At 38.7% G+C, this 22,514-nt stretch overlaps 1 protein-coding gene across 12 annotated transcripts in view; it reads right to left on the bottom strand.

The window, feature by feature from the left end:
* Positions 1-1,724: 1,724 nt before the first annotated feature.
* The window catches only part of LOC129771247 (myocyte-specific enhancer factor 2), a 224,506-nt gene continuing 203,716 nt past the window's right edge, over positions 1,725-22,514 (bottom strand). For 6 of the 12 annotated variants that reach the window (XM_055774693.1, XM_055774696.1, XM_055774694.1 and 3 more), the window contains exons 5-9: positions 17,648-17,788; positions 16,825-16,952; positions 16,547-16,764; positions 16,054-16,427; positions 1,725-9,442 (exon numbers count right to left, since the gene is read on the bottom strand). In XM_055774693.1, the coding sequence (XP_055630668.1) occupies positions 9,282-9,442; positions 16,054-16,427; positions 16,547-16,764; positions 16,825-16,952; positions 17,648-17,788 (1,022 nt within the window). In that variant the 3' untranslated portion in view covers positions 1,725-9,281. The remainder of the gene's footprint in view (positions 9,443-16,053; positions 16,428-16,546; positions 16,765-16,824; positions 16,953-17,647; positions 17,789-22,514) is intronic. The other 6 variants (XM_055774701.1, XM_055774698.1, XM_055774699.1 and 3 more) reach the window with 6 other exon arrangements.

Below are 22,514 nucleotides of genomic sequence, written 5' to 3'. Positions count from 1 at the left end.
AACAAAAGAAAAAAATTTCTGTGTAAGTCATTTTTCTTTTATTTCAAATTAATGCTCATAAAACTATGACTGGAAAAAATATTATACTAAAAGACAGCTAATCAACTAACAGAAAATATTAATCTAACCCCACTTTTACATCATCATCATCCCGATCGACTTGATCTGTTTTCTGTGTTTTTTTTTTTCTCGCGATATATTTGGCGTGTTTGGCGTTCCTCCGAAAACTGTTGCCGCGCATAACCCACACCTATCAGAAAAATAATTTACACTTTTTTTTTTGTTCGCGACTTCTGCTTCACTAATTTCATAATAGTTTGTCTAACACGTATAAGAAACTCCCGAAAAAAATAATTCAAACCAACGAAAAAAAAAGATTCTCCCGAAATAAATATCATTTTGCGGTCTGACGACGCGTCCTTTTGTTTACTTTGTTTATTTTTTGTTTGCTTCACTCACGCTCATAACTACTTCTTTGCCTTTTCTCGTCTTAATTTTTACTACGCTGCACTCAAAACTAAAAAAAAACGAAACAAATAATCGAATGAACAGAAGAAAAAAAAAATTGTTTGTGTATATAATGCACTTAATAACTGATTCCAAGGAAAGGGGCGGATCAAATCATCATTCATCAACGTACAAAACAATAGAATAGTGGTAATAGTAGTTGTAGTAATAGTAGTAGTAGCGGTAGAGGTCAAAGGAGAAAAGATAAGAAAAACGAAGAAGAATTCTTCTGAAATGTATGCTTTGCAATTCTTCTCAATTTCCATTAAAAATATACATATTGTTCTGTAAGTAATCCTATTAATGGCACACAAACTATGTTTTACTTAGTTTTTTTTCACTTCACTTCACTGTGGTTTAACTTTCATCTCTTGTGATTATTTCTTTCCTGCTAGATTTTTTTTTGTTTGCTCTCTCGCATTAGTAATTCTTATAGCGTAAAATTCGGTACCTACGTAATAATGTTTGTTATTCGCACCATTTTTTCGCACTCGCAAAACACCTCGCGTGGGTCCCTCCCAATTTTTGTTTTATTTTCGGTAGCCCTCCGAATGATATGTGTGTTCCACGGTGTTTTTCCTTCCCCCCTCCGTATGCAAGCATGTGGTGCTGCCCATCTTCGTGATAGTCGTGATCATCATGATCAATCAAGTGTCGGGTTTCTAAAGGTATGAGTATCATCATGACATCCTCGTTCGCGTTCTCGGTATCGGTCCTGAATGTGGAGGCTCACTCAAATCAATCATTGTTAGTCCCCGTTCACCGTAAAAAGCAACCAAAGGGTGCTTCGAACAAATTACACATGTTACGTCTCATACGCATACGGCTTCGTTTGCCATTTCCAATCTCCATTTAACACATGTTTCCCCGTTGGAATACGTTTCAAACACGTGGTTTCACATTAAACACATCGCACACATCGCATGTGCACATGAAAAATTTCAACAATTGTTCTTAAACATTGTGTACACACGCACATTGTTGCTGAGTAATATTTTTTTTCTATTTAAAACGTAACGAACACAACAACACATAGTGAAACATCCATCCACATACGGAAACAAAGATGTACGCGCCAATGACACCGAGTACCTCCTCCTCTTCTCTCTTCCTCTTCCGTCGTCTTTCCCCGTTGGTAGGTTTTTTTCTCTGATTATCCTAATCTACACTAGTAGTTGTTCTTTTGGGTGATACAAATTTTACTACAATTATATCAGTTTCTGCTTCTGCTTTTTTTTTTCATGACTAAATTAATGGCTTCTCTCTATCATACGCGATCTATCCGAATCTAGTACTCAATTTTTTTGTTTTTGTTTTGTTGATCGTGTGTGTGTGTGTGTGAAGTTTGACTTCACCATTTATTTTTGTTGTCGTAAAGGCTGATTTAGACCTCTCGTGAACGTGAACGTGAACAAACACTTTTTTATGTAATTCATCAGTTCATGAATAAAACGTGAGGAAAACGTCTTGAAACGGGTGGGAAGAAACAAACTGAAAAACATACAGTATTGGAAATAAAAAGGAAACAACTGGTACATTTTGCTACCAGTAACTATTAATCGAATATTAACAATAAAGTAGGTGATTTGATCAACCCTACATAATCTAGTCAAGATACCTTGATGCAACACATACAACTACACTGCTTATTCACGCATATTTACGCGATAAAAAATATCGTCGGAAAACATGAACTAAACAAGGCTGGTTCAATCGATCTCGTCGAAATATTTGCCAAAACATTGTATTGTTTGTTTGTCATGTTTCGTTTTCGGTATCGTGAGAACGATAGAAACAAACGATGTTTACGAACTATGTAAACATTAGATGATATTAAGTATATTTATTTGTTACTTAGGCAATGGGCCAAAATTCGATGGAAATTCGGAAACTGCTCGTTTCCGGAATGAAAGCGAGTGGAACTACCGCGAAATCGCCGAAAATATGGTATTTCGATCGGAGCGATTCCGAAAATCACGAAAAAGCATAATACGCTGGGCACAGTATAGCGGAAATCCGGAACACAGATCGCCTTATTCAACGCTTGGCTCGATTGGATCCCGATAAATCTTGTCGGGTGATCCAGGAAGATTTGGGCCTCAACATAACCAGTCGAAATGTGAGCAACCGACCTCGTGAATAAGGTCTACAGAGCTTCTTCCAAAACAAAAAAACCACGGAGGATGATCAATGCTTGTGTCGAGCTGTTTTCCCTGGAATGGGATATGCATCCTTGTCAGGATCTAGAAAATGATGACTGGGGAATCCTACGTCAAAGACTTGGATGAAAACTTAAAGCCGTCACTCAAGAAAATCATTTTGAAAAGCTATGTTATCCGAGCACAACTCGCAGGTTGCGAAGCGCTATTTCCAGTCCAAAAAGATTAACATTCTTGGGTGGCCATACCAGTCCCCAGACCTCAACCTCATACCTCAACCTATGGACAATACCGAATGAAAAAAAAACATATTGGATCCGCGGAGAAATCTTAACGTTTTTTGGACGGGTATTCAAATAGCGTGAGATACGATTCATCAACAAATGTTGCATCATTTTGTCTAAAGTAGGCCCAAACGTCTCATGACAGTAATGGAAAATCGTGGAGGACATACTAAATATTGAGCTATATTAAACACGAGCAAATGAGTTGTTGTAATATAAATTTGAAAACGAAAACAAATAATGGCTTGTTTACATCCTTTCCACTGTAAGAAATACGTTTACTGCAATTTGCATACAAATTGTATGGAGATTTTGGAGTCAGATAGACTCGACCAGCGAGGTAACAGCGCTGGATTCGGAAAGACCGATTCACCTGTGAATACCAAAAACAATCACTGACGCACGTCCGGACACATACTTTATGTGGATGCCAGGCCATTCCGGGATCCCCAGGAACGAAACACGTCATATGCCGGGACCCCAACGCACCCCTCACATCCCCCCCCTTTCTTGAGAGCCCAACTACGGGATCCTTGGAAGCACCAGAGAAGCCTCGGGGAGCGACGCATCCACAATTGCAACAGTGGTAGTCTACTTAAAATAATAAACATGTATAACCAGACATAATCGAGGACCAAGCGAATAGGAATGCGACAAAGGACCAGGCACGGACAAGGACAGCGAGGCCAGATGTCAAAAGTTAACACCACACGCTAAGCGATCCGGTGGACCTGACACTTGGGGTGGCCCGATCAGGACCTTTCTCGTATTGTCACATAAAAAAGAGACTACGGCGAAAAGTCTCTATAACGATGAAAAAAAAGCATAATAAAAATATCACGCTGAAAGAACAAAGAAGGAAGTTGGAAGGCAAGTCAAAAAGATATTCCTGTTTGTGGATAAAAAAGATAAATTCTACAGGAATTTATCGTAACGTAAAGCTGCTTTGAAAGTTACCGCATCCACCAACAGTAATTACTCATACATGACAGAAAAAAATGAAACGTGATCGTGATGATCCATAGAAAGAAGTTGCTCGTTTAGTTTTAGTGCTTTATCAGGGCATTGTAAAAGTTTTTACCTATCTGTGCGTTGGTGGTTCCGTACGAACGAAAGCATGATGGGTACATGCGAAGCGTTCACCGAGTGTTCTGCGTAAGAGAGGTACACGATAGCGAGCATAAAGAATGCGTGCAATGTGCTCAACGAGTGATGGAAGCAAGACGGAGCAACGTTCCCTCAACTTGCGTATGAGGTGTACGATAGACCGCATGATGAGCGCAGTTGCTCTGTGTGGGAATATGCACGACACAGTGGATGCCAAGCAGAGAGAACCACGCATGATGAGGCATCTCTCCTGTGTGAAAAGCATCAAGGTGTTGATGAATATGCTATTCAGCGTGGTGCCAGGCACTTAGGAAGCCATTGGCCAGAACTTTTGAAACAATCTGATAAGTTCGTTCATCCAAAAACGCGAAGAAAGAACTCAGTAATTGGAATATCAGCACAGTTGGCTTCAAATGGAAAAAAAAATTCTAGACAACTTCGCGAAGATACGATCAAGGATTTGAATGTTCAATTCAATTTCCAAAAAGCGACTTTTACATGGACAAAAACTTTTACATAGATGCTGTTAGGTAAGAAATGCTGCCAGCAGAAGAATTTACTTTATGTTTCAACAAATTGCGTACGTGAACCCGTTAGTGTAAAAGGTGCATATTCTGAGTATATTGAAAAAAATGGGAGGGTTATATCTATGACATAACCGCAACGTTGACGTGGGACTACCGTCGTCTCAGTAAGCATTTGTATTGTATTGATTAAATAATCGATAGAATGAAACAATTTTCGAATTGCATTGAAATCAACATATTTAGTTTGTAAGTAAAAAGTTTGAACAGCTGCCATGTAAAAACAATTTATGAATTGTTATAGATTATGTTCTTCGTTACAAGTAAATTTGATGAACGTCCTTTTACGTTTGATATGATGCATAGGACTACCAAAATATGTGAACGGAAAAATTATCAAACGATCATTGTATTCTATTTTTCCTTCTGAAATTATTGCATCTCTCATGTTTACGTAGTTCTTGAACCGCGAAAGTTCATTCACATCTAGTATCTGAAATGACGATTTTCCCAGGCTTCTCAGTTTAGAATTACGTTTTAAGGAAACATATTCCGGTCTACACAAAGACAAGCGTGTACAAAAGTACTCGCAGCTTGCTTATATTTACAAGGTAAGGAAAGGTAATGTAATTAATTATAGAAACTTTAAACTTTTTCAGTTCATTCGTCTCTAGCCTTGAAAAAGGCTCTTGGAAAACTTTACCTTTCCAGTACTACACCTCCACCCTCATTGCCTTGAGAAAGGCACTCGATCCCTCGCCTTCCAGCAACGATGTTGTCCAGTCGGTGTCCTCACGAAGAATGCTTTGATATTTACAAAGCGGATTCCCCCAGGTACATTAATTTTGAAATCCGTGTCAGGGAAACAAAGCTCGATGGGAACAAAAACATCCCCTACTTGCATGTATATTTGCAAAGCGGATTTCCTTAGGCACATTGATTTTGATGTCTGTGTTGGGGATCGGGTGAATCGGGCCAATCAAAACTTGGCAGTTAGGGCGTTTATATAACGCTTGACATTTTACAGTTATTTAATTGTTTATCTCATGAAAAATATCATTTTATTAATTGTGAGAGAAGCGTAGAAATACTTTCTATCAATTGATGCAAACATATTTTCGATCTATTAAGAAATGCTCGAGTTAAAAGATTTATTTAGTTCAGTCAGAGTGGACCATGTACGTATAGGCCGCCAAATAACTGCCTCTTTTTACAATTATCATACGTCAAAGTGTTACCAAAGAGTAACTAACATTTCTGAGAACAATATAGAAGGAAAAAATTGAATGCTTTGGAAATTGCAGAGCACTAAACTTCAAGTTCGTTTTTCTCGAAATCATAAAAATATCACACGATCCGGTCTGACTTAACACTGACGATTTCTTTCTTCCGGAATGAGTGACTTTCCTTTTCGTGACATGTAAGGCTTCATTATTCGGGTCCTAAGCGGAAACGCATCATCTCCAATGAAGAGGAAAGGTAATTTATGGCCATTGATTGTGCTTTCGTCTGGTGGTAATGGCATCTTTCAAACTTCCAAATGTTCTTACGGTGACAAACAAAAATTTGTTTTTTTCACCACTTCACCAGTCATCAGAATTATGGAGTTTTTTTCTAATTATAAAATAAGCTTCCAAAGTTGGATGGACATACTATTGGAACATATTTACCAGAGATTGCTCCAACACAGTTTGGAAAGTTCCATCGATAGTTGAGTTCGTTTGCATCATCTAACCAATTTTCTCTTGTGAATGGCATAAACGTGTTTCGAAACTCTGGTATAATAGCATCACACCCCTGATTAGTAATATGACAAAATGACGACTTACTAATGCGGTTTACACTCCGTCCAACTTCTATAACACCAAATGATGATCTTGTTGCTGTGTCATTGTAAACAAACAACGCTTCAATCTATATTCTAGTGTAAAGGTATTGGTAACTACCATACACTGCAGCCTTGTCAGCCTTCATGATTTGTATGGATTCTTTCAAACTTTTCCGGAATATCTAGACATCCAAACTGGCCTTTTTCTAGTCCAGATTTATGATTCGTGCAGATTTCTCCAGATTTATCGCAATTATATAACATATAACACTCTTCTGGCTAGCTTCAACTTTCGTGAAAGCTGATGAGTTTTTACTGAAAATACTCAATGACATACAAGTAGAGCAACCTAAGCGAATCAGCGAATTTGATGTGAATCATGAGCTTCTGAAAATGAAGTATCTAAGGATGTCACATCCACGCGCGAAAAGATGGCTGTTATTAGAAGCAGTTGCTCAGAGAGTCCTTGGTAGGTTTGATGCTCACTTTGAATCACTTTTAGTTTTGTGATAAATTTGGTTATGTCTTTAACTCGTTTAATGATCAATTCTATCAGCTCTATTTGACTTGCCTGTCATATATCCTTCAATTGATGTATAAAATGAACAAACTCTTGCAAAGCAAGCCTCGTAGTTGTATGCTCTATATTTCACAACTTTTTGGAACAGTACGAAAGTTTTTAAATATAGTGTTTCAAAGTATGGTAAATATATCTTTCCATATGTATCAAATGTTAAAAATCATTAAACATCACAATTCACACAATATAAAAATTGAAAAACGTCTGTTTCATGAATATCTAGACATCCGAAATGTTTTTTCACCCGCATCCAGACTTAATTCAGAAACACTTGGCAACCCTGATACACTGCATGATTTTTAAATGTGTATGTACAAGCGCTGTGTGTTTTTGTATTTTTCAAGTGTCAAGTTTGTAGAACACCACATTTTCCGTCGTTTCCGTTGTTTTGATCAATAAATCTGGAAAATGCCGAAGGGAAAAGTGCTCACAGAGAGAGAAAAATGACAAATCGATGCATTTCACCAAGAGAATGTTGGTATCAGAGAAATTGCCCGTCGGATCGGACAATCCCATTAGGTAGTGCTCAATTATTTGGCGAATCCTCAAGAACACGGGAAGAGGGAAAGAGCTCCACGTAAATCGAAGCTCTTTGTCTGGGATAAGTGGGAAATAGTTAGAACAGCTTCGAATACCTCAAAATCGCTTATGCAGATAAAGTAATCTTTGAATTTAAACGTTTCCGTCAAGCTTTGGTAAAAAGTCCTTACATAAAGAGGGCTAAAAAAGATAAAGCCCCTAATATTACCCCATCTCACATGGAAAGACGTCTGAGATTTGCCAAAGCTCACATAAACCGACAGTGAGACATGATATATTATGACAAAGAATGTTTTTTTTTTCTGCTATATACCATAACGAAAAGTTCTCCAATGTAAGACGGCATTTTTTTACTTTCAACTTTGCTAGGTTATCTTCAGTGACGAAAAAAAAGTTCAATTTGGATGGTCCTGATGTGTGACTTACGGAAGAAGGGACAGTATTTTTCAATCAGGAACTTTGGTGGAGGCTAGTGCATGATTTGGATGGGATTCTGTGCAACTAAAAAAAAACTCAAGACAGCTGAATAACAAGGATAACATACATGTTCTGGAATTCCCTCTCCTACCGTTTTTGAGTAGATATCGTCGAAAAACATTCACATTCCAGCAAGACAATTCCGCTATTGATACCAGCAAGGAAACTAAGCAATGGATTAAGAATACTGGATGCCTATTTACTTCACGTTTAGTAGCGAAATTCAATGGGAACAACAACCCCGCTATTCACCTCGATTTTCTGAGACGTTAGTTCGCAATGGTGTTCACCGTGAAATTATCGTACTATTTCGCCCACCTGTTCAGGTTCACGGGAGGTCTAAACCAAGCTTAAGATAATGTCTTCCATTCTCATAAGCGTTCTCAACGCAGTGCGCGAATTGACTCAATCTTCGTCTTCTGACTCCACTAGGTTAATAGGTTTCACTTAAATATGAATTCATTAGAATTGTTGTTGCTTTTTTTTTTGTTTGAAAAATATATTATTGCACTTAATAAGTATTCTAGCAAAAAAAAGGAAACAAAACTAAACTGAGGCGAAGAGAAATCTGGTTCTGCCCAACTGTGGCAACTGTGTTTTCTCTTCCGGTTATGTACAATTACAACTCAAACTTAAATTCAATAAGTTAGGTTGACAGCGTTATACTCTGCAATTAGGAGAGTAATTAATATCCTCATATCCTCACATACATTCTCTCTCGCTCTCTCTCTCTCTCGTCCTGCGATCATCATGCATTCATGCACACACGCCACCCACAACTAGAGGCATGCAAAACTAACGAAAAGAAATCTCATATGATTATGGTGACTAAATCACAATCCGCTCTAGTTTAATCTAATTAATCCCAGCTCAATAATGTTGTTGCTGCTGTTGCTGCTGCTGGTGCATATTGTGGCCAACAACAATCCCAACCGGGGACGGTGAGTGATGGTGGCTCATTTGGTTGCTACCATTGTTGTTGTTGTTGTTGTACGGGGACGATGCCTGGCTGGGATAGCCCCCGATGCTGCTGTGGTTACTGTTGCTATTACTGTTAACACTCGCACTGTGATAGAACGGATGGAGATGCTGTGTCTGCTGCTGTTGCTGTTGCGAGCTCACCCGCTGCTGTTGTTGCAGCTTTCTGGCAAAATCATTCTCACCACCACCACCACCGCTGCCGCCAAGCTGAATCTGGTTGGAATTATCGTCGAGGAAGGACTGCTGCTGGTGCTGCTGTTGGCCACCACTAGAGCCGCCAGAGCCCTTCGAGGGCTATGTGGCCCAACCCTCGGATATCCTTGGTCTTTTATGCGCGTTCGAGGACACGGGCGAGTCGTAGTCGGGGAGATGATTTCCGCCGACGTTTATGTGTCTGATATCCACCGGGGACGGTGCGTTGGTGGGCGTGACCGAGCCTGCAAAGAGAGGGGAGCCTACATTACTTTCATTTGGTCTGCTCGCCGGCCCGGGCCGGGCGTTTTGCGGTTTGCGGCGATACGATTTGAATCAATTCGACCGCTTGCTTAGAGTGTAACACCGCTGCGCATTTAGAGATATTTCTACGCATAAGGTTGCCACCAGTACATCCTTTCCAGTGTTATGGGTCAATCCATGCTTGATATTGATCTTAAAAAGAATTCACGACTAATTAACGACCAGCTGTTCGAAAAATAGAACAGAAACTTTCAAAAAGTTTCATGTCTTTGGGAAGCAGCCGTATGGTAATGTTTTTGCATCAAATGATAGTTTAGTTACCATAAATTTCATTTAAATTTGCATAACTTTGTTATACAATATCAAAAAATCGGTTTAAAATAAATGTGAAAGGTGTCTTAATAACATAACCTACAAAAACATCCCCCAAAAACATACAGAAATATGTAACTTTTTCTACAATATTACTTTGAACAAAAAAAACACACATTGTGAAGTAGAAAAAATCCATTTGATTGTGTTTGCGCATTAACCGAAGAGATTCGCTTTGTGAATCAGAAATTTGATTTTATTCGATGCTAATACTTCTCACAGTACGAATACGAGTAGTGAAACAGACCGTGGAATCCTGTGCGTAGGAGCGAGAAAGAACTACTCTGTGAATGTGATTCACAATCTCGGTTGCTCTGACCTTTTCGTGGTATTATTGTTCCTCGCCCCAACAGATTGAATTTCCTACAGGAACGAAAAACTGGTTTTGGCCAATGTTCGATATTTTTCATTTTATATTTCCCGGAAATACATCAATGCCAATTTTTTTACGGCTCAATCGTTAATGGGTTAAGGCTGTATTGTAGTCTAGAAATTTGAAAAAATCAAAAAAAAATTCCTCCATATTTCTGTAGTTTAGGCATTTAAGAATATACCTTAGAAAGGAATTACCGAAAATCTTATTATTTATCGAGTTAGAGCCATTTTAATGATGCGGTATGAGAAGGGCCTTCATTAGCAAGGTAAACAATGGATTAACAGAAATCTATGTGTGGCGATATAATCGAGGGATTCAGCAGTTCATGATACACAATAGCGGGTTAGTCCCAGCAACATGAGCTTCGAACCATGGATGTGGGATTTGGCCGTCAATATTGGTTGATGGAAGCAGTCGCCTCATGATTTTTCCTTACTTCGAATTTTCGCATTTTTCCGTCCCCAGTAACACTCCAATGGCAGAGCCCTTTTAGTTTTCGACGTCCCTTGGAACAGCTGTTCGCGCGTAAACAAACTCAGTTCCCGTTCTTTTGAGCCCAAACTGACAAGTGATATTAAATGACTTATCGAGTTACTTCGAATGATTTTGCTAATTCCTGTTGCATTTGATTTGAATCCTCTCAAAGAATTGCTTCTAGTTCTGCATCTTCGAACACGAACACGAAAATACAGTTGATACTGATAGTCCAGTAAAATTAGAGTTTCACTTGTAACAAATTGGCGGAAAAAATTATTTTTCGCCAAAGTGCTTGGGAAGGTGTCCTAATCAACATACAAAAAGGCTACCAAAATCGGATCGGTGCTTCTCTCCCAAAACTCCACATTTTTGCCCCCTGAAACAGTTTTTTGCATTTATCTCGCTCCCTATCACTTTTTTCGATAAAAGTGGTCTATACAATTTTAAAGAGCGTGAAATTTTACATAAATTTGATTCTATGAATTTTTTGTACGACCACCCCCACGTGAGTTACACCCCTAATAATACCCCGAGTTTTATATTTTCGTTAGTTGCAGTACTCGCGTAGCTGTTATTTCAAAACAATCTCTAAAAGAAATGTTTATTTTGGTGTGGTGTATTTAACTAAGGATTCAAAATGTTTGTAATAGATTCCCAGGACAATCATTTACCCCCTCCCCCTGTGTTCCAATGCCCAAAAAAAGTACATAGAACTTCACTCATGACCGAAAAAAGTTTATTTTGAATCATTAATCATCATCTGATTTCTCGAAGAAAATATCATCATTGGTGTCATCTTCTTCCAACTCGTCTTGAACACAGCAATTCAAACAAGCTTTACCCACACAATGGCCGCAAGCTTTAGAGCACTTCAAACTTGAAACAGAAATACAATTGAACTTGAATCACTCAACACTTATGCACAAACACAAATACAAACCATGCTTGCGGCAAGTACAACCTGATGTACATCCTTTCTTACAATTACAAAAAATGCTTTTCAATAAATCGTTCGGTATAGGGGATCTCCGCAGTCACATTGGTTGCGCGTTCGCTTAGTAAGCGATCGATTGTGAGTTCAAAACCCAGGGCCCTCATTGACCATCTTTGTGTTGTTACAGAATAACTACGTCCACGCAACAATCATCAGCGATGGAGATCGATCCACGGTCGAAATAAGATCGATTCATCCATACAACCGCTCTGCTCTGCAAGACACATCGGGCTGCTGTTCTATAAATAACTCAACAATGATCAATGAATTGTCTCCGCTGTTCGGTCTAACTGGAGAATGGAAGAACAGAAGGAAAACTCTTACGCCTAAATGGCTTCTGTGTAAATGTGTACCATATGCAATGGTATAGAAGGGAATACACTAACACCGAAAAATGGCAACTGTGTAATGTGCTAATTATATATAATAAACATGTGACATGTATACGATTAAAATTCGACTCTGTTACAGCTAAAATGCTAATGAGCCTAAAATAAACAAAAGGGATAAAAAATAAATAAATCGTTCGGTGCTGGTGGCTTATTCGTAAATATTGGCTGGTATGTGTCGTCGCAAAGCTTCCATCCCCAATCAGCAGGATCTTCAAAATTTCCTTGCCAATGTGGTATTTGCAAATACGTTCTGTAAAGATGTTGACGGACAGCAGCTTCGGTAGGGGGTACATTTGCTAGCTTAATGGTCTTGTTTCTTGCCACGTTTTTCGAAAAGCACATGTACCGAAATTCGTTCAACGTTGATTCAGATTCAGGATCTCCACCATATAAAGCCATGACAAATTTCGGGCCTTGTTAGAAAATTTCTTCCTGGCTGGACCCTTCCGTATAAAACGTTTCAATGACTTCGGAAAAATCGTAATTTTGAAGAATTTTTTGACTGTATTTTTCCCTTTTTGAAAAAATGCAGAGGTAGTGTCGCAACCAGTTAAAGATTGAACAATCTGTTGGTGTTAATGCACACAGTACCATTACCAGTACCAGTACCATTAAATCAACGTTGGCCAACAACTACAACCGAGTGCGACTCTTTAATTTCGGAAATCTCGATCGCGGTATTCACAATGAGACAGTCCGCATCTCCTGGCGCTTGTTTAGTCGATATTTCGCTCGAAGTAAAGGCAGTCGTTCTATTATACGAATTTCATTTTCGCTTCTCGCGAAAAAATCTTGAGGCTTGAATTCGATGATTGTATCTGGCGTCATATCTTTTACCTCAATTCCTTCTCCTTCATATCGTCGATTGCTCTGAAAATGTTTGATGTCTGACGGATCATAACCATCAAAGACGACGCACACATTATTACCGTAGGAATTTTGGACATAAGACGTGTAAGCATCAATAATTTCTTTCACAGTTGATTCACTTTTCCAAGAAACTTTATGTAATAAGAATCCGCCATCGATAATATAAAAAATATTTCCGTAAATTTCAACTGAGCTTTTCTCAAATACAGAATACAGGCTGGATTTTTGAGTTTTTCTCATACCATTTTCATCGAATAATGATAGAGGATATGAATCGAGCTCATATTTGAAATACTTTCGGAGCAAGCATGATGGCAATTGATGCTCGCATCTGCAACAATGCCGGATGAAAGAGCCATCAGACTTGTAGATGTGATAAATGGCGAATGATTTTGGAAGAAACACAATATTTTTTGTAAATCTGATTTATCTCGAATGATTCTACTTTCTTTATAGTCTTTGTGCACTTTGTGCTTTGTGTGCCTTTCTTTCAGAGATTGTTTTGAAATAACAGCTACGCGAATACTGCAACTAACGAAAATATAAAACTCGGGGTATTATTAGGGGTGTAACTCGCGTGGGGGTGGTCGTACAGAAAATTTCATGGAATAAAATTTATGTAAAATTTAACGCTCTTTAAAATTGTTTAGACCACTTTTATCGAAAAAAGTGATAGGGAGCGAGAAAAATTCAAAAAACTGTTTCAGGGGCCAATTTGTTACAAGCTGAGCTCTTAAATAATCTAATTTGACTGGACTATGATAAATACTCCCAATTGTAATGATAGTTAATTGTTTACAAGTTTACCTGGAATTGTGATGTTATTAATGCGAGTCTTTTGGCTAAAAAACACTACTTGAACTCTCTATTGTAATGTAACAGGTGTACATTTGTGTATTGTAGTGTTTAACATTTCTTGTAAATATTATGTTACGTGTTATGTAATTATTTTCAATATTGTAAATACATTTATTTTCTAGTTAATTTATTTATATATTTATTCACCGACTTTTGGTAGATTTATTTATTTATTTATTTATTTATTTATTTATTTGTGGAATTATTATGTTAATATTTATATGTTGTTCCGTGCATGATTTAATTTTGTTATTGACACTTGCCAAACTTTTGCTGCAACATAGGTACTCAGTACAAATGGAACAGACAGTCGATCATTGCACACAACGATGTTCATAACTTGCATGAAATCGTTGTGTTGTTGTACGCAACACAACATCTAAGAGCGAGGCAAAGCTCATATTCCGCCAGACCAATACAAGAGCGAGTAGCTTAAGCGACGCTATAAGTGGTAACTCATGCGCGAGGAAAATAAAGAAGCCAGGTTTCGTGGAAGAATCGCGAGAATTAGCTGGCTCAATCTTGAAACAAAGAGCGGACAATTATGACTTGTTTGGCTGCATGACTGGGGGTCTGGGGAAATTCACGGTTCAAAAGAACATTATTTGCTTCGACAAATATTGTTCTTCTTACTCTGGTCTCTCTTCAATTGTCGAAAAAAAATATTGTTCTCCTGGTGGAAAAGGGTTAATTGTCGAAGCAACCGTAATACTTTTTGCTCGTTCACTTTGACCCAATCTGTGGACGAGACAGGACGAGACGAGTGCGATTTTTTCGAAATCGAGTCGCGGTGTGTCTTTAGGAGTAATTTTTATCCTTGAACGTTTTTTCTAAATGTGTTAATTGAGTTACTTATATTTGATGAGGAAATTAGCGGAAGAAATTTGAATATTAGGAGTTCGTTAAGTTCGCGTGTGCTTTAAATAATATAGCTCCAAAGGTAAAGTCAAGCTTTTTCAAACCATAAAGCAAATATACTGATTGCGTCGAACAGTCGTTCGACGGCGTTTTATTTGGGATTATTGTTCCCTCGAACATCATCTTCAAGGCTCGGTACATCGTAGAGGACAGCTGGACGACCCCACGATCTGGAGTCAAAGTTCCCGACAAAGCCATTACCGTCGGAAGGGAGTGCTACGCTACAACAGCACTCCAGGCAGAGCCAGTTTGAGTTCAAACCGTGAGTACCCAACCCTTTATGAACATGCGCATGTGGGTGGGTATTTTTTTGAATGATGAAATAAACTGAGTGATCACGGAATATAATATCGACAACGCTTTGATTTTCAAATGGAGACGCTCGTGTACACAGTAGGGTTAGAAATGAGGGAATTTAGGGAAATTATATTTGTAATGTAGCTAGGTTAATAAATGTTTAAATAGAATATTTTTTGTTTCGTTATTTGAAGAAACCGTTTGAGTCTCAAGTGATCATATACGTTTGTGAGTATTATAATTTTGTCGAGTGTTCTTTGAATCTCACTCGTGTCTCTGAAGCGAAGGGTGAAATTTAAACAGCAGGTCATTTTGGTTGCGTCCTTCTTCTCCAGGTCCTCCTGCGGATTTCCTCCGGTTCCTTTGAACTGTCGGCCAGGCGAGTCATCAGAACGCGAGTAGGAAAGGTTTGGGAAGAGTCACTATTCGAGTGATTACGATAGAAATTTCAGGGACTAGTTCGAGACTGGTCCTTTGCCGGGCAAATATCGCGCGAGTGGTCCTCTTAGAGGTGGCGCATAAGCCACTCGCCATTAAAGAATCCCCGGAACAGTGGCGGAATCGTAGCCGTGGAATTTGCACGCTACAGTAACACGACCGGTTTTATACCTGATAAATGGTGTTGGATAATATATTAAATGTGTTCTTTCAAAAAGGAAGAACATCTATTTCCTATCATAAGTTGAACTCTCAATAAAAGTAACAAAAAAATCCATGAGTTGAATGCGCAATAGTGCAATAACAATAACAATTATCAGTTAAAAATGGAGCTGCTCGAACTAAATTTTGCTCATTATGCTTCCGGTGAAAAACACGTTCAAAGGGGATATAATTTTCATCGCCCCCTCTACAGCCTAAACCCAGAATTTTTTTCGCAGAGCATTCGTTTGGTTTCAGAAACGAATAACTCATTCAAATGTTTGCCCAAACACACTCATAATAAGAATAACAAAACTTAAGACAATAGCCGCAATGGTTTCCGACTCTGAACCAAGAAGTTTTACGCAAAACACGTGACTCCGTGACAAACAATTATCGCTCCCCATTCAAGCTCACCTGGGGTCGGCGTCAAGTGTCCCGTCGACGAAGGCCTCGAATGTATCAGATGCGAATGGTTCAAACTGCTGCCGAGCGTTGCGGACGAATTGCTGTGGCCAACCGAGGCCATCGAGGTCACTGTTAGCTGATTGTTGCCCTGCTGCTGCTGTTGCTGTTGTTGCTGTTGCTGGCCATTGCCAAGACCACCGCCTGGACCGTTAGCTCCCCCGCCGCCCAGATTGCCGTGATGGTGGTGATGGGACGAGGATGAGTGGTGCTCTCGGGGCGGTGAAATGGGTTCCGCCTTGATCTTCACCGAGAGGGGCGAAGTCGACGGCGGGGGCGTACTGTTCGAGACGGCCAGATGGGGCAGACCGCTGCTGAAAAGGATTCTGAGTAAGTTTTGGAGGGATTTTAATAACGACACCAACTACCGAAAGTAAAAATTGAAAAAAGTAAAAGAGAGGAAGAAAGAGAAATTAGAAATGGGAACTACTCGCTCGCTAGATACCTTGAGTGCTGCCCGAGTGAGTTCATCGCATTCTGGGCCGCGTGTGCATTGTTGGCCGCCGCTGCACCCCACGACGCAATCATGCTCAGGTCGGAATTGATGGAGAAATCTTGCGCCCCGAACGAACCCAGCGTGGTCGTGTAGTTGGACAGTCCGGGTATTGGCGTTTGCAGTGCCACCACCGGGGTGTTTAGGTTGGTCTGCTGTCGGGTGTGGTGCTGAAGGTGGTCGAAGGTTTAATTGGTATATGGTTCACACTAGGAGGGGGGAAAGGTTACCTCTACGTAGGAAATTTCATCGTTGCTGAGAGTGGGATTCATTGGCGTCGGTATCACCACCCGGAGGTTGGATGACCTCGCATTGGAATTTCCCGGTGAGCTCTGTTTCATCGACGATTGATGTTGCACTGAAACGGCACAATCGAAAAAGGATTAATTTACAAAGTTCGCACATATCGTCTCTCGTACGGATTAAATTTGTTAACATTTGTTTGAGTTAACAACATCCCATTCGGAAGCGAAACACGCGCTTTAAATTCATATATTTTAAACCATGCAAACACTCATTTACTATGAACGCAGGAGCGCACTTTTTGCTGTTGTCGATTTTTAAAGCGCCGGCGGGTGGAAAAAAAATCCATTAACGTATAATAAGCTTTTCCCGGGGCAGTCCACGTTGCTTTTGTTGCTGTTGCGAGCGATGTGACGCAAATCACGAAGCATGGCTGGCTTCCGTTAAGTCCCGTCAACAGCTTCGCGCGCTCAGCTCATGTCACCTTGAAGCATTGTGTGCTCGCCGCGGAATTATTCAAAATTCCTCCTTCCTCCTCACCGACACGACCGGACTCCACTCATGTGCAGTGAGGCTGGATGGATCGAACTTTAAACAACAACCGAAGGCAGACGCGATGTCAGCCGCAGGTACTCGCTCTATTTAATTATTATTATTTATTTATATGCACCTCCCGTTTCTTCTCCTCCTCAGCGAACCCTTGCCAGCGTTCGCGGAATCGAATCGAGTAGGCGGGATTATGTTGTTAACGCACACAAACGCTTAATCACTCAGTGTGAGACTTGTGTTAAACCGATGCATCATGCTTACTTTTGTTATGGGTATTGTTATTATGGTTATGCTGGTGGTTGCCAATACCTGGACTGGGCCCGGGACTAGGTGAACCCCCGAGGGGTGACGCCGAGTGTGGGTATCCGTTGGACATTTCCAGGATTCCACCAGAGGGGTAAACTGTAACATGATAATATTCAAGGGTTAGATTCTGTTTCATCGTTTGATGGAGACGGACGGTGTTGCATGAAACAAATCAATGACCACCCTGCTCCATCGGATTACAAATGGAGCAATTCCACGCCAGATTAGACGAAAAACAGCAAATTGTGACGCGACCTTTTTCGATTTCACTGAAACTGTGTACATTTGATGAACACTACCTAAAATCACAATTTCTATTATCATATGATTGACCAATTAAAATTTCGAATGATTTTTTTTAAAAGCCCGTATTCAAAATCATTGATCTTTCTTTCAAAAAAACGCAACTCAAAATCCAGATCTCCAATTAAAATATGGTGTTTGACGAAGTTGGAAACCAACGAAAGCTACGAATCGTTTGTCTGAGAGTCGCGTAGGATTTTGTACTTCTTTTTTTCTCTCTCTCTATTATAGTGACTTTCAACACATTTCGGCTGGTTCGTCACTTTTACTTCCATTTTTGGAAGAATGTCGGAAATGAGAATTGAACTCGTGATCTCTGCGTGAGAGGTATGGATGTTACCACTACGCCAGATCGCCTCCAACTTGTACTTCTGATACGATTTGCGATTAAATGCTCCTCTAATTTAGTCCAAACTTCGAAAAATCGACTAGAAAAAACGGCTGAACGTATCAATATGAAAGGTTCACAGATGTTTAGGGAATACACTAGGCTAAAAATTTGCCTGCAAACATTATAACTTGCTGGTATATTTGCAGAATTACAGTGGATTTTGTAAAGCACTATAAAAATTCAGTTTTTGGCACTTTTTTGAAATCGATGCAAACATTTTAATAATTTTTTAGTCAAAGTAACAAATTATCCTTGTGCAGAATTTTGCTGCCTTTCGATTTTCGTTGCGATGGAATTATTCGTCATCAAAGACTAAGGGGTAATTTTTCATTCAAACTGAAATATATCTGTGTGGGATGGTCCTACAGGAGCGTTCTTGGAACCAAATAAAAGCTGGTTGATAATGTTAATCGGATTTGCGGAGATCCGGGTGGGTACCAAATTACCCACGGGGTACCGAATTTGTACCAGTTCCTCTAATGTTTTCGGTCATTTAGATTTTTTTTATCTTTAATATGTATTTCATCTTAATACATAGGTACAACGAAGTCAACTACCATTCTCTAGCTTTGTTTACCTGTATCTAAATCTGAAGAAGTTAGACTCCATTTCGTCCAAAATTCGGATCCTAAAATTCGACATGCTTCTGATTCTGTGCACATTTTTATACACAGTAGAATTCGTTTATTATGACTCCGCTTGTATTGACCTATCGCCTATTGTTACGGAATTACACAACGAAGTTTGGTTTTGATATATTGTTTTTGTAATTAAGTCGGATATAATCAATCAACATTTGCAACATCAAAACATCGACAGTATTGTGATGACAGATTCGAACATTTTTATTTCCTAACATTTATCTACACTCGAAAAAAAAATTGAGAAACAGAGTGCGAAGCCGGAAATTTTTATGCTGTAACTTCGAAAACTCAACGCATATCAATGGAATGTAAATGTACAACTTTCAGGTTTTAGAATATTTTACGTACATATTTTTATCCTGGTTTGTGTAAGTGTAATGGGCAACAATATCGAGAGGTAATTAAAAAACGATTTTTCTCTGTTTCTCCAAAGATTTTGTGAACAATTTTTTGCTAACCAACCCAACAGCAAATTCAATTAATATTATCAACCAGCTTCCATTTGGTTCCTGCAATGTTCCTGTAGAACCATACAGAGATATTTCAGTTTGAAAACAAGGTTACCCCTTCGTCTATGATGATGAATATTCAATAAACAAACATCGCAAATCGAAAGACAAGTTTGAAAACTACAATAAACTCTGCACAAGGATAATTTGTTACTTCGATAGAAAAAAATTATTCAAATTTTTTGCATCGATTTCAAAAAATGCCAAAAACAGGATTTTTACGAAATCTGTTATAATTCTGCAAATACCACAGTAAATTCTAATGTTTGCAGGAAATTAGTGTATTTCCTAAACATTTGTGAACGTTTCATATTCATAATGATACGTTTTGCCGTTTTTCTAAACGATTTTCCAAAGTTTGGAGTAAATTAGAGGAGCATTTAATCCCAAATCGTACCAGAAGTACATAATCCTACGCGACTAACATACCAACCAAGTGCGTGGATTTTTCACGAAGCTACAGCATGTCAAAAATCACTTAAAATTTGCGACTTCGCACTCTGTTCTTCTAATTTTTTGTCGAGTGTATATAACAAAGGAATCCTACGGTCAACTTACCAATAATTTCCTAATAAAATAATGAATGCCGATCATCTCATGAAGGAAATCACAGTCATCATACTTGAAAATACATACTAATCGATTATTTTTGGTAAGTAAAATACTGTTTCAAGACGTAAAACCGGTTTGTTTCATTGTATAGGTTTAGTGGAAGAAATTGAACTGAATAAACTAAATGATTTCATCATCAAATATACATTGAAGAACAACAACCTATCGATTCGACCTCGAGCTCTACGGGACCACGTATTCCTCCGAGTGCCTTTTCGTCGTACCAACCATGGATACCATTCAGCACTGTTAGGCCTTCAACGTCTGTTCAACAGAGTAGCATCTGGATTCGATTTCCACTGTTCGAGAAATGTGGTCTGGCAACATTTTATCGGACAAATTATAAATTTCCATTAATATCATTAATTAAATAAATTGTTCGAAGTGGACCAAGTCTCTGAAAAAATAGTTTTGTTCAATCAGAGCCAGTCGAAACCCTCTTGATGGACCTAAAAAGTTTTTTGTCGTGATATTATCATCATACGATCTTGTTAAAGAGTAACTAAGAGCTGTAGAAAACAATTGAATTGGAATGATTGATGATTGGATGCTACTAAAACTACACAATTTCAAACTTTGAGTTCAATTTACTCGAAATCATAATTATGTTACGTAGTCCGATCTGACTGAACACCGACTATCTCACCTTTGAGGGTACTGTCGAAATGATGATCTTCTTTGAGCTCCTCTATAGAAGCAAGGCAGTCCTTGGCGTAACGCACACATTCTACTACGTCTAATCCCTTTTTTGCAAATTCCATAAAGAACATCCGTAACCGTAAAAAAATTGAGCAAGAATACAGAATTGAACTCAAGCATGAATGCGTGAAGACCTATGGCTGTAGTACAAGTTTCAGCATCAGAGCTCTGAATTTCACCTTACGTTCCGCTAAAAACTTTGTTATTTATGAATTCCTGAAACGCAAGATCCCTGGCGGCGATCAAGGTGTGTGTATCTGTATTCTATCGTTTCCATCTGTTCAACGGAAAACGTTGAACCTCAAATGTCATTTTTACGCAAGGCAGCGCATTAGTAGTAGTGATCGCTTCATGGTGCTTCATGGCTGCGTTTGCCCTGTCGCACTTTAAAATGCAGAAAAGTGATTGAAGAACAGCGAGTGCAGTTGAAAGTTTTGAATCCGGTAGTCATTACTGCTTTTTTCGTAGTGTTGTGTTGCGTGCGGGTTGCGTGGTGTAGTCAAGTGTAGTCATCAGATTACATTCTTCAGGGTGGAGAAGTTCACCCAAATAGAAAAGAAAATAAGGATATGCGGGATAATTTGGAAATTACAAATGAATTACCTTCGATAATTCCTATCCATATTTATCCATGCTACAAATGTGAAATAATACACTTTTTTCTTAAGATTGTCTACCTGTCATATGAACAGAGTTTGAACAGGCGGACGAGATGCCACTGGATGTAATGACTTGTTTACATGCATAATTACAAATTTAAATGAAAAAAGGGTTTTTTCACAAACCGCTTTGTATGACCTTCACATGATGTTGGGTTTTTCGAATTCTATTGGACGATTCTCTAAAAATAGTATTAGCGAAGATTTTCAAGGTCCAACATCTTGTTGATGTTGTCGACAACAATCGGATCCAATATCTTCGAAACTAGAGAAAAAAATCAATTTCACTCGAATCAATTAAGCTCAATTACGGGTTTAAAATTCATTGTGGGACAGTTATGCCTAGAATATTAACATGGAACAATTTAGCTTGATAATGTTTTTTTTGTAAGCTGGGAGCAAACAATAAGTTTTTTGTGTTTTCTTTGAAAATTAGTCATAAAAACATCGTTTCAAGAAGAAAAGTGAAAATTGTCTAAAAGTAACACGGGACAACTATGCGTCGTTCAAACGCAAGCTAATTTTGGTTCGAAGTTACTATATTTGATTGGTTGTCGGGTGTATAGTTTAGACCTACAATCATTTAATTTGAAAACTGCGTACGCCTTTAATAGAAGGTAAAATTTCATATTGTGGAGGGATATTCGTCTAAACGCACACAATTGAATATAAGCGACTGGCGCACCTATGACAGCAAAAACCTTGGAAAACTGTCATTTCAGTTTTGTTGTTGTATTAGTACGCAAGACATTTGTTAGTGCTGGCAATTTGTTGATCTGACGTGAAAAATACCGAAAAAAAGACATTTTTATTTCTTATTCAGCCAAATAAGAACGTAGAATTGGAAGCAATACTGTAATACACTATGATTTGGAGGGTCCAACATTTGCAATTTTCATGGATCGATTATTGTTTGTTGACTTACAAAAGCACTAAAATAAGGCACTGTGTTTAAACGAATTTTCCACACTGTATATTCTATACAGTGTCGTGATAAGTGATTTT

Source organism: Toxorhynchites rutilus, chromosome 2 (assembly GCF_029784135.1).
Source record: "Toxorhynchites rutilus septentrionalis strain SRP chromosome 2, ASM2978413v1, whole genome shotgun sequence".
In the NCBI taxonomy this organism is placed as follows: domain Eukaryota; kingdom Metazoa; phylum Arthropoda; class Insecta; order Diptera; family Culicidae; genus Toxorhynchites; species Toxorhynchites rutilus.
This window is presented reverse-complemented; position numbering and strand designations above follow the sequence as displayed.